Source organism: Colossoma macropomum, unplaced genomic scaffold, assembly GCF_904425465.1.
Source record: "Colossoma macropomum unplaced genomic scaffold, Colossoma_macropomum, whole genome shotgun sequence".
NCBI classification, from domain to species: domain Eukaryota; kingdom Metazoa; phylum Chordata; class Actinopteri; order Characiformes; family Serrasalmidae; genus Colossoma; species Colossoma macropomum.
In genome coordinates, this window is record NW_023494804.1 from 29,349,937 (window position 1) to 29,363,203 (window position 13,267).

General features: G+C 39.8%; 1 protein-coding gene across 1 annotated transcript in view; it reads left to right on the plus strand.

Moving 5' to 3' along the window:
* Positions 1-11,221: 11,221 nt before the first annotated feature.
* Positions 11,222-13,267, plus strand: part of gabrr3a (gamma-aminobutyric acid type A receptor subunit rho3a) — a 37,687-nt gene continuing 35,641 nt past the window's right edge. The window contains exon 1 of the mRNA XM_036595347.1: positions 11,222-11,701. Within this exon, the coding sequence (XP_036451240.1) occupies positions 11,559-11,701 (143 nt within the window). The 5' untranslated portion in view covers positions 11,222-11,558. The remainder of the gene's footprint in view (positions 11,702-13,267) is intronic.

The following is a 13,267-nucleotide window of genomic DNA, read 5'->3' on the forward strand; positions in this document are numbered from 1 at the left end:
ACAAACCCTCAGGCTTTAAGAGGTTAACACTATAAAGCTTTATCTCTGTTTATCACTGTTTGGCCTTTGCTGAGAGTCTGCTAAATATAGAAGTGTTTCTAACATTCTGGCCCCTCGTCCCTCACTGTGACTGTGAACAGCTCTGTGTCCTCTGTGGTTTGACTGCAGCAGCTCAGCAAAGGAGAACAGATCTCCATGACGTCATTGGCTGAAACCTCAGCTTCCTTCTAAAGAAGAGACGGTGCTACAGTGCATGGGCTGTGTTCCAGTTCACACCACAGCAAAACTGCTGTTAGTTTTTCTCTGGTGTCAGCGGGCAAATCAGTATATTAGGTTATATTGGTAGAAATAATAGGTTCTCTACCAGTGAAAGGTTTTTCCTTGAACTGTATGTTTGAGCCAAGAACCATTTAGGAACCTTTGTTTTGGGTGTAATTGATATAAAATTGATGCAACACAGTTTTTTATAGCAGATATTCCAAAGATGACTCAAAATAAAGGCCTAAATGGTTCTTGGCACAGTCATATGGTTCTATGAAAAAAATGAACCTTTATATAACCTTTATATTAACAATCTTCTTTAAGAACCATGTATCGGAAGGTTCAAGAAGCAAATGTGTTTCTTCTGTGGCACTGCTCCAAATATTTTGCCACCTTTACTATCACAAGTGTGGTCTTGTGAAGTGAGGTGAATTTTTCAAGTTGTTTTAGTGAGGTCTACATGCACTGGCATGTCCAAGGTTGCACTCCTTGACCACTGGGGGCAGCGATGAGGTGGGTAGACGCATTCCTGTCTAACTGCCTGAGGCCAGACAGTCCACTTCAAGGATAGCCCTGACATGCTGCTACGTGCTGCCGGATGGCTAGGGTCTAATTTAGTTACAGACATAACACCATATGGGTGTAAGCACAAGTTTCGTTAGATATTTTCCAGTAAAGTGCTTCTAGCAATGTGCTATTTTTAGAGAATGGCCAAGTAGAGAAAGCTCGAGTGGAGATGCCTAAAAACTTTCAATTTCCGAAGTTTTTTTTTGTACTCAAGCCAGTCAGTAACCAGCTGAAATGGCACAAGATGAACTGTGACAAGTTTACACCTAAATCCTTTTACAAGGTGTCAAGCATTTAAGGTATGGACAGTGAAACATCTCTGAACTTTTAGAATAAAAGGATCTTGGCCTGGATGTGTGCTTCTAATAAAGATGCCAAAAATGGTTATTTGGAGAGATGCCATAGAAAAACCATGCAGAGTTTACGGAACCTCCACATTATGCACAAGTTCTGGACCAAACTTTTTTGCAGCATCATATGATCAAGAACAATTTGGGCCGCTGTTTTGTAAGAGTACATGTCTTCTTTGAAACATCATGGATAAAACACTGATATTTCATCATTTTTTTTATTATTATTATTTAAACTCTTAAAAAATAAAGGATATGGAATCATATCAGTATCAACAGAAAATTGCTTTTAAAAAATTGGCTTTTAACAGATGTTTGGATTTGAGCAATATTTTTAACCAATATTTGATGATATACAGTGGAGTCTATGGGTGAAAATGCCTCTATTTTGCATACCTTTCTTATTTAATACATTTTTATTACAAATAATACTATCAGCATAACACTTTGAGTGATATTTATACATACATACATACATCATCTAAACCACTTATCCTTCTGGGTCGCGGTGGGGTGCTGGAGCCTATCCCAGCTGTCATTGGGCGGAAGGCAGGATACACCCTGGACAGGTCGCCAGTCCATCGCAGGGCATGATATTTATATGAATTCCAAAATGTCTTAAAATGTGGTATTTCCCCCTTTTGCTTTAATGCAAATAAGACATGCCACGCTGAGTTTTTGCTCGGACTCGTTGGATATCTGTGCTTGTTCGACTTGAGGCTGTTTTTTAGGGGGGCAGTCGTGGGCTGGAGGTTCGGGAACGACCGGTTCGATCCACTGATCTGACAGTACGTGACTGAAGTGCCCTTGAGCTAGACACCTAACCCCCAACGGCTCCCCAGGCACTGTGGATAGGGCTGCCCACGGCTCTGGGCAAGTGTACTCACTGCCCCCGATGTGTGTGTTCACTAGTGTGTATGTGGTGTTTCACTGCACGGATGGGTTAAAATTCAGAGGTGAAATTTCCCCGTTGTGGTACTTATAAGGGTGGCAGCATGCACGCAGTGCGCACCCAAACTGGCTAGAACTCCACTAATTGGTACAGAAGCCTCTGATCAGTTGATCAAATCTAGCTGAGAGTTGTATGAACATGTGCTTCAATGGAAGCAGTAAGACAAAAAAGACTTTTTTGTAAAAAATGCTTTAACGGGCTAAATTTCACAAATTTGCTTTTATGTTAATAGTGACCTTGAAATAGAGCAGAATTTAAATATTTCTTGTTCATTTTAATTGTTAGAAATTTTTTAAAGATTCTAAAACTTTTTTTTATTTCCTGCTTTGATGAAATAACAAGTTTTCCTTCTCTATATATATATTGTATTTATACATTTACAACAGCAAAACATTTATGCATTTTGTAAACATGTAGTTCCCACTTACCCTTCAGACACTACTTTTTAGACAAGTTGGACAAATATACCACACGTTCATATCTGATCTTCTCTTTATGTACTACAGTTATCATTCAGCCAGTTCTCAGTACTCAGGTACAGTTTCTTTGTTCCAGACCATTAAAATAGTTTTTAGCTATGGTCATGCCACGCTGGATCGCCTGGATCTTGCAGGGACCATAAGCCTCGATGTTTGGTGAGCCTCCTAGGATAGCAATTGCAGGGTCTGGGTGGAGGTCAATTTTATATGCATCAGAATAACAACCAAACACCTCTGTCTCCTAATTTGGGACAAAACCAGAATAAATGTGCCAGAGCTCCTTTATAGGTCTTGCCTTTAACACAAAGTACCACATTTTTAATGTGGTCTCAGACTTTTGGACTCGAGTGTATAAATTGTCTCTGGAACAGAAGAATGTTTAGGCAATGCTGGACTACTGTGACCACAACTCTCATACCGGTGCATCCATAAAAGGCTCCTAAATGGTTCCTTGCTTGGACAGAACAGTCTTTAATTGGCGTGTAGAAACTTTACATTATATAGAGCTTATTTAAACATTTAAGAGTCTCATTTACAAAAATCTGTTTACTCTTCTCTTTAGAAAAAGGGGCACTGAAAGTGGATCTTGTATGGCATCGCTCCAGGGAGCTCTTCCTGGTACCTTTATTTTAAAGAGGGTTCTAATTGTAAATGAACCGTGTGTGCAGTTCTACGCTATGGGCCACAAAGGGCCTATTGTGTATCTCTGTGTGTAGAGCTTTGAATGAAGTTAGAACTTGGCCTTTTGTGTGGTCTGAGGTCTGAGGTCTACTCATGGTTTCCATTAACAATGATGGATGAGGGAGGTTTTGCCTCAGCTGATCCCAGATCAGCTAAAACAGCCAACTCCTAGCCAGTGCACTCAAAGGCACGTGCATGTTTCTCTGAGATGGCAGCACTCATCTCTGCCCTCAATCGGACTCTAATCCCAGATTAGAGGAGAATGTCACCGGACTGGGATTACCGTTCTGGCTGCTGCAATTTTATTATTGATTCTCAACCTTCTCCCACCGCTATACCTTTAGACATACTTTATATACTTCATCTCAGTCTTGGTCTATGCCTCTTCCTCTCTTACTGTGATCTTCTCTCTTTATTATTTGTTAAAATCATCTTAAATCCGAGAACAAAGTGATTCTCACCGTTGGGTTTTTTGTGTGTGTTTACTGCAGTGATGTTTGTTCTGTTAGACTAAAAAATGAGGCGTGTCCATGTTTTTACTGCTGTTATCTTCATCTGTATTTTTACTTTTTTAAATAAGAAAGCCTCACTTTATTTTAATCCTACTTTTTAGCCCAACACAGCAAGGCTGCATGCGTGGCCTGCCCATATGGACTTACCCTCTGTGGACGTCATGCGGTCGAATAGCACACGTGCCTCCATTGTATACTTAACAGCAGTTCGTTCCTATTTTTGTGTACCATTTTAACATATACAGGCTTACGTTTGTGAGAATGCTGAATAGTGCTTTATAATGCCAGCCATATAGTTACTAATCCGGGTTTTAGATTTATGAAGCCAGTCTACACACAGACGATCTCAGGAACCCATTTGCTTTCTAAAATAAGGTGAAGCAGACCAGAAACTAGACGGTTTAAATACATTTAAAGCATTTAAATCTCTCTGTCCTTTTCATTGCAGTCCATCACAGGGCAAGATACATAATCCAAAACAAAACATTGTCCCGTTGCACAGCAGTTTTAATGTAGGCCACTTCACAAGCCCTATTTATTACACGATGCATATCTCAGTAAGGCAAGCGTTTAGGTGTCAGCCACCGTGTCGTAATGTTTACAGCAGGTTATCTCACAAATTAAATAATTAATTACAGTCAGACCCATTAGTATAACGGGATTATCAGTTCTGGATACATGATGTGCCAGAATTACATTATGTTCAACCTATAATGAATGACTAAGGCGTATTCTGTTTACAGCATTTGACAGACGCTCTTATTCAGAGCGACTTACAACTTGATCATTTTACACAGGTAGGTGAAGGTAGTGTTAGGAGTCTTGCCCAAGGACTCTTATTGGTATAGTGTAGGGTGTTTACCCAGGCAGGGATTGTATCCCAGTCTACAGCATTGAAAGCAGAGGTGTTACCCACTACACTACACCAACCACCACATATAAACTATAGAAACTATAGAAACCAGGTTTATGTCTTACTAAAGAATATTTCTGAGAGCTGTTCGAGCTCTAAGCTTGAGGATAGTTTCCTCCCTTGAGTCTGGGTTCCTCTCGAGGTTTCTTCCTCTTACTCAGGAGTTTTTCCTTGCCACTGTCGCCTCTGGTTTGCTCATGGGGGACTTGGATCCTCATTCAGTTCCTTATGTCTATACATGGACTCCTTTTTATTTTTATTTTATTTTCTTCTTTTTTTTTATTCTTCTTTTTATTTTTTGATAACCCTTCCATAAACTGCTTTTTTGTAAAGCTGCTTTGAGACAACACTAGTTGTAAAAAGCGCTATACAAATAAATGTTGTTGTTTAATGTTGTTGTAAAGAGAAAGAATATTTAAATGTTTTCTCTGAATGGAAATTGAGATGTAGTTTATGAACTAATTAGATTGCTTCAAGATTAAATTCAATTTAAAGATATCACAGAAAATGCACAGAAAGACGTTAAAGGACAGTTGAAGGAGTTGAAGTTGTCCTCCAAAACCGTCCAGTGGCACATGTGACAACCAACCTCACTAGGGCTGCATTTGTAACCCCATAGAAATGAATGTTACATTTCTCCATAATGCTAATCCAGGTGGATCTAATCCCAGTTCCTACAGTTTATAAGTGTTTATGCATCACCAGACAGTGGAGTCCAAACATCTGAGACCACATACAAATCTGGTATGTTTCTCATTTAAATCTGGAAATAAACAACAGAAAGTTTTAGAATCTTGAATAATTAAAAAGAAAAGTGGCAAATCAGGTCAATATCTTAAAAAATCTGCACTGTTTCTGTATCACTTCCAATTAATGCAAATGTGAGGAAATTGACCATTTTAAGGCCTTTGTATAAAAAAACGGTCATTTTTTCAGTCTTGTTCCGTCCTTTGAAGCACGTGTTCAGACGACTCTGTGGTGGATTTGATCTACTCCTCAGAAGCTTTTGCACAAACTTATGGAGTTCATGCCAGCTTGAGTGCACGCTGTCATTAAAGCGAAAGAGGGACACAAAGAAATTCTGAAATCCATGTAAACATTCAAAGATTCCACCTTTCATTCAAATTGTTATTAGAAAGGAATGCAAAACAGAAACGTTTTCACCAGGGGTCCGAGACTTTTAGTCCCCACCTGAATTGTGTGTGTTGTAGCAGGCATGTGGTGCATGTAGCTGTACTCAGGCCATTCTGTTCAACTATTTCTGTCTGTCCCTACATGGTCACTTCTGTCACTCCTGTGCTTTATTGCTCCTGTACCTGTTTTTGGCAATGGTCGAAGCAGCAATGTGCCTCAGCCTATATAACCACGACTGTGTCAATGGATTTTGGGTCAGTTCGTCTGTGAAAGAAGAAGAATAAAGTTCCTCCAGACTGAAAACTGGCCTCCTGGTTCTTCAAGAGGGTTTGATTCTACACACTGTATGTACTTGAAAAATATAAGAGATTTTTCCTATAAATGGAAATTGAGATTTAATATATGAGTTGATTAGCTTGTCAAGAAATTGAGGCTAAACTCAAGATATCCCAGAATGTGAATGGAATATTAAAAAGAGCAGTAAGGATGTTAAAAAGCAGTTAAAACACTGTCCCCTAAAACTGCCCAACACTAAGTCCAGCGGCACATGTGACAACCATCCCCAATCATGAGTGTAACAACTAAGCCCATATGGGCTACTACGCTAAAGAGCACACTTATGGCCTTCAAACTCGAGAGGTTGATCCAAAAGACTCTTTTTTGCCCTCTTGGTGAGTTTAAGATACATCCATGCCCTTCTCATTAACTCCATAACTGCAAAATTTTATTTTGTGATATAAAAATATAGAAAAACTCACCTCCAGCTAAGCAGATATGAGACCTGCCTGCAAAACTTAACGTTATATCTTAACATTATATCTCTAGACATCTCTAGACATAAAGCGCTGGGACAACAGTCCCTGTGACAACCAACAATCATGTGTTCCTCTACATCTTCTTCAAATGAATAAAGTACAACACATTTCCAAAAAAGTTGGGACGCTGTGCAGAGTGTAAATAAAAATAGAATGCAATGATATGAAAAATCATGTAAACCATATTTTGAAAGAAAAATACTACAAGGACAACATATCAAATGTCGAAACAGAAATTTTATTGTTTTTTGAAAAATATTTGCCCATTTTCAATTTGATGCCAACAACACGTTCCAAAAAAGTTGGGACAGGTTCATGTTCACCACTGTGTTTCATCACCTCTTCTTTAAACAGCACTCTGTAAGTGTTTGAGAACTGAGGAGACACTGCTGTAGTTTAGAAAGTGAAATGTTTTCCTGTTCTTGTTTGATACAGGATTTCAGCTGCTCATCAGTTCAGGAGCTCATTTGTCATATTTTTCATTTCATAATGCGCTAAACGTTATCAGTGGTGACAGGTCTGGACTGCAAGCAGGTCAGTTTAGCGCCTGGACTCTTTTACTACGGAGCAATGCTGCTGTAATACATGCAGAATGTGGTTTGACACTGTCTTGCTAAAATAATCAAGGCCTTCCCTGAAAAAGACGTCGTCTGGATGGCAGCATATGTTGCCAAAACATGTATATATCATTCAGCATTAATGGTGCCTTCACAGATGTGCAAGTCACCCAAGCCATGTGCACTAATGCCCCCCTACACCGTCATGAATACTGGCTTTTAAACAGTGTACTGTGCACTGATAATAAGCTAAGTGGTCTTTATCCCAGAGGACACAGTGTCCATGATTTCCAAAAAGAATTTCAAATGTTGATTCATCAGACCACAGGACACTTTTCCACTTTGCCATTTTATTTGTTCATTTTATATGGGCTCAGGCCCAGAGAAGGTGGCAGCGTTTCTGGATCCTGTTTATTTATGTTTCTTCTTTGTGTTTTAGAGTTTTAACTTGCATTTGTGGATGCATTGATGAACTGTTTTCACAGACAGTGGTTTTCAGAAGTGTTTCTGAGCCCATGCAGTGATTTCCACTACAGAATCATGTCTGTTTTTAATGCAGTGCTGCCTGAGGGCCCAAAGATCACGGCCAGCTAATACTGTTTTTTGTCCTTGTCCCTTACATACAGAGATTTCTCCAGATTCTCTGAGTCTTTTAATGTTATTATGTACCGTAGATGAGGAAAAGCAGAAGTTCTTTGCTATTTTACGTTGAGAAACGTTATTCTTGAATTGTTGCACTATTTGATCGTGCAGTCTTTCACAGAATGGTGAACCCTCCTCATCTTTACTTCTGGGATGCTTTTTTTTATGCCCAGTCATGTGACTGATCCGTTGCCAATCAACCACCAGGTGTTTTTTTAGCATTACACAACTTTACCAGCCTTTTGTTGCCCTTGTCCCAACTTTTTTGGAATGTGTTGTTGGCATCAAATTCAAAATTTCCATATATTTTTCAAAAAACAAAAGTTTTTTTTAGGTTTCAGCATTTGATATGTTGTCTTTGTACTATTTTCAATGAAATATAGGGTTTAAATGATTTGCACATTATTGCATTTTGATTTTATTTACATTTTGCACAGTGTCCCAACCTTTTTGGATATGGGGCTGTATATCAATGCAGTTATTATTAAGCAAAGTGATCAGACTGTGTTGAAGTGAAATATTTCATTCATGTGGAAGTGATGTACATACTTGAAATGAGTAAATGTGTAATCCTGTCCTGAATAATCCTGTATTCATGGAGAGAGAGCACCAGTTGGAGTCACGTCTAATATCTTCACAGCCTCATATTAGCCTGATCAGATTGTGGCTAAGAACAGAACAAAGGGATGGAGGGATCAGAAGTAGGAGCAGATGAGAGTAGAAAGGAGGAACAAAGAGATGCGTGTAATTACAGACACAGTGTGGTTCACGTGTGCAGTTTGCCAGAGGAGGAACAGCTCATTCTGGGGAACTTTGAAGTTAAATCCTTAAATTCCTGGATTATTATTTAGTTATTAATCTTAAGACGTATAATTCAGTAACTACTATAAAACTAACATCTATGTTATTTAGTCATGAGAGTGTGGATCCACATGGGTCACTGAGAATGTAAAGAAACACATCAGCCACACAGTGCAAATGTGGCCAACACTGACTAAAAAACCAAGGTTAGAACAAACCTCATCTTAGCACATCACTTAATGAAGTCAGGGGTAAGGATTAAGGTTAGGGAGGGGTCAGTCTCAGTGTAAGACGCTTAAAAAATGAAAGGAAGTCTGTCTGTTTACAGCAAAGAAATTGGACGTTTGGTGTCTCTGCACTCAATGAAAGGGGAACAGTTTTGGGGAGGCAGAGCCGTTGAGTCGTGTGCTGGGTGCCCCAAATTGCAGTGTTTTATCCCCAGATTCTCTGCCAAGTCATTTAGTTTGGGCATTATTTTGAGCAGTAAGAAGTTCAGGGCCTCCTAGGAAATAAAAAGAAAAACATAGATCTATAATTTTTTTTGTTCACTTTTATTTTATATAATTATCATGCATGTTGTATTTCAGCTCTGTAGGTATTGAAGTAATACTCTTATTTTATTATTACGTTTTGGTTGGAAATAAAAGGGTTAAAAGAATGAAACACCCAACAGAAAAATGTCCAATCAGGATTTTTTTTCTCCGTGGCAGGTAGTTTTGCGGAGCCAGACTTGATCTCGTACCGAGAGAACTCTTCTGAGAACAACCAGTTAACCTTTTGGTGCTGGATTGTGAAATCTGCCCCTAACAAGAGCAGGCCTTCTCTAAAACCCAGCCCAAATCTAGCCTGTGCCCCTTTAACGTCCAGTACACAGTGATAACACAAGCCAAACAAGCTGGCTAGCAAATCACTATCTTTAGCTAACAGAACTGTTTTTCTCTCACAAAAGCTAACGTTTATTTTTACTGCATGTAGTGTGTTCACATCTACATATTCGACTGGAGTTATTAGGAAAACTTTTCGGCAGTAATAACTTACATTACGTTTACAGGTTAACAACTGGTTAATGGACAATGTTGACGAGCGCACGATCGCCCCTCCTTTGAGCTCCTCCTTCACGAAGCATTGGATTGTTTTTAATATTTCACCATCAGTTTGTTCCCATCCTACGTTACCACTCACACTCCATCAGCCCCATCAGCCTAACTTGTCAGATTAACGACTAATATAATTAGGAATTTACTGTGGAATTAACCTTTACCTGTGGAATTAAGTCCTAGATATGTCACTGATTGCAAGTATGAGCGGTTATTAATGTGTTTCAGCCAGAGGCTAGAAATCTGACATGTACACTCTCAGAAACAAAGGTACTAAACTGTCTCTGGGTCAGTCCCCCTCTTGTCACTGGGGTGGAACCCTCAAGGCTCCATCTCAGTCCCTTCAGTCAGGGAACATAACTGAACCATAATCCACTGAAATGATATGTTCTAAGCTGTACTGACTCCACACACCCCGTCTCGTCTCCAGGCTTTTATTTTACTGTTCTGTTTAAAACATTCGGTTACGAAAAGGTACAAATACGAACTTTTCACCTGGAAAAACTTATTTAAGGTTCACAATCAGACCTTAAAACCACTGTTGGAGCTTTGAGGGAACATTTACACTGTTTGTACCTTGATGAACGAGAAACGTACCTGAACAGAACCTTTATTACTAACAATGTAGAATGTCTTTTACAAGCTTCAGATATCTGTGTTTAAACTACAACAGCCAAAAAAATGTGTTAGCTTAGCACCAACATACTACTAGAATCCCATAAGGGCGCTAGCAGAAATTAGCATTATTGAAGATGTGTTTTTTCTGCATTTTTGATGAGGCCCGAGCTGAAGGCATAGGTCTACATTCTTTAGAGTAATAGTTCTTAACTGGTTCTTGGCTTTGAGATACAGTTTTAGAAAAAAACTAGTTGGTTATTTAAAGAACCATCCATTGGTTCTTTTCGTCCATGACATCACTGCAATGAACACTTTCTGGTTCCTTTGTTTATAAGAGCATAAGAGTTTATGGTGAATTCTTGACGACCAGTGTGATACCATGTCTCTCGGCTTGGGTCCCCAGGGAACAGAATATATAGGCTTGATAAGACCATCCAGATGTGGGTAATAAATGTTAATATTCAAGCAAAGCCAGGAATAGCTGGCATCTGTGACTTTTGTCCCAGATAGGCTAGAAACAGTGATGGTGATCTCATTCTCTTGAGAGATGGGTTAAAACCATCAGCCATCCTTAGGCAAACCCTGATAGTACTTAATATTCCCCAAAAAGTGGGCTAGTGTGTTTTTTTCGGTAATTCTTTGCTGAGACAGACTCATGATTAGAAACACATCTGGTTGTGCTCACCCCCAACCCCCTCCTCGCCCGCTCTCTCTCAGCTTGAGTTTGTGGGTTACTGAAAGATTTCAGCAGCCGCACATAAGAAGATTAGAGAGGAATTAACGTCATTCTTTTGTCATTATAGGAATAAATTGATATTTGGTTTTAATCGGGGAGAGGGGGAGGGTGCCGTGGAACAACATACTATGTCCTGAAAGCGCACAGAGTACCTAGCACACATTCCACACCCACACACTCACTCACAGAGGAGCCTGGAGAACTTGTGGTGCCCAGCCGGGGGATTTTCAACGGTAAATACCAACTACCATGTAAGCGTGGTCATCCACGGGGGATTTGATGGCGCTGCGTTGAGTGTGTGAGGTGAGAGGAGGAATGGGACACGCCTGGAGATGGACGGACTCATAGGATAAAGGGTATGTCCATGTCACGCTGACCCCACGCTGGATGTTCTGAGGCCAGGGAGCCACTCTCTTCTTCTCCCTGGAGCTCCATCCTCAGCCATGAAGCTAACAGCATTGGTGCTGAGGCTGCTGTACTTGGCATGGCTGTGGCCCATCGCCCTGCTTAGCGAAAGCCAGTTCCCCAGCCGCCGCAAACACAAGGACGTCTATCTGGGCGAGAACACACGGCATAAACATGGAGGGTGAGGCTGGGGCTAATTCAGTAGATTGTGATTTATAGAATTTGTCTTTGTTGTTGGTGCAACTAGGGGTTAAATTTTTATTTGACTGGTTCAAATTAGATGCTGTGTAGATGTGACTGTCTTCTCTTTGTATTCAGCTGAATATTTATCAACATCAACTTTCACTTCCTAATTCTAATCTTCAACTCAAATCCTGTTATTATAACCGTAACCCAAACATGGTTTTAACTGTACCCCTAATCTTAATTCTAACCATGAATGTAACTGTAACCCTATATGTAGCCCTGTAACCCTGTTTTTTAGTGGTAACCCTAAGTGTAATTCTAGCCATAATCCTAACCATAACACAAATTATGATCCTAATGGTTACCCTGACTGTGATTCTAACTGTAACACTTTCCATAATTCTAAGACACTGTTAGTAATAAAGGTTCTGTTCAGGTACGTTTCTCGTTCATCAAGGTACGAACAGTGTAAATGTTCCCTCAAAGCTCCAACAGTGGTTTTAAGGTCTGATTGTGAACCTTAAATAAGTTTCTCCAGGTGAAAAGTTCGTATTTGTACCTTTTCATAACCGAATGTTTTAAACAGAACAGTAAAATAAAAGCCTGGAGACGAGACGGGGTGTGTGGAGTCAGTACAGCTTAGAACATATCATTTCAGTGGATTATGGTTCAGTTATGTTCCCTGACTGAAGGGACTGAGATGGAGCGTTGAGGGTTCCACCCCAGTGACAAGAGGGACAGTTTAGGACCATTATTTCTGAGAGTGCAGTAACACTAACCATGACTCAAGCCATAACTCTAAAAGTCTAACTGTAACTCTAACTGTGATTCAAATGGTAATTCTAACTGGCCATAACCCTAAACATGATTCTAGCATAATCCTAACCACAATTCTAACTGCAGTAACCCAAACTGCGATTCTAACAGTGACCGTATGTCCCTAACTGTTTTAAGTTCTGTTCTAGGTTCGTAACCCAAATCTTGATTCTAACTTTAACAGTGATTTTTAATGGTAAGCCTAATTATGACTCTAATCCTAATCTTCACTTTGATTCTACCCATGATTTTAACTGTATCCCCATCTGCAGTCCTAACTCTAACCAAGATTCTTACCTTAACCGTAATCATGATTGCGACCAAATCCTTAACCATGATTGTAACTGTAACCCTGATGTTGTTGGGAATCAACAGCGAGTTGGCTAATAGTTTGAGCATTTATAGATAATCTATTTTGGAATATCTACATAAAACTGAACCCAACAAAATTCATTATTTGAGCCCAACACAGTTCGGTGTTGTACCTGCTCAAACACACCTGATCCAGCTCTTCACTTAATCACCAGCTTTAGACTTTGGACCGGACTCTGGACCTAAGGGGCTAGAAGTGATGTCCCCTGGTGTAGAAGTTCTTGCTACTATAAGTTATGGGAGGAGGATCTGTAGATGGAATGAAAGTGCTGATGCACAGTTACATCACTTTTTGATTTATGGCCGTTTTGAATGTTACTCCAGGTTATGGTCTGGAAACCTGCCAAAGACGGTGGCCAAATCCATCTGGGGT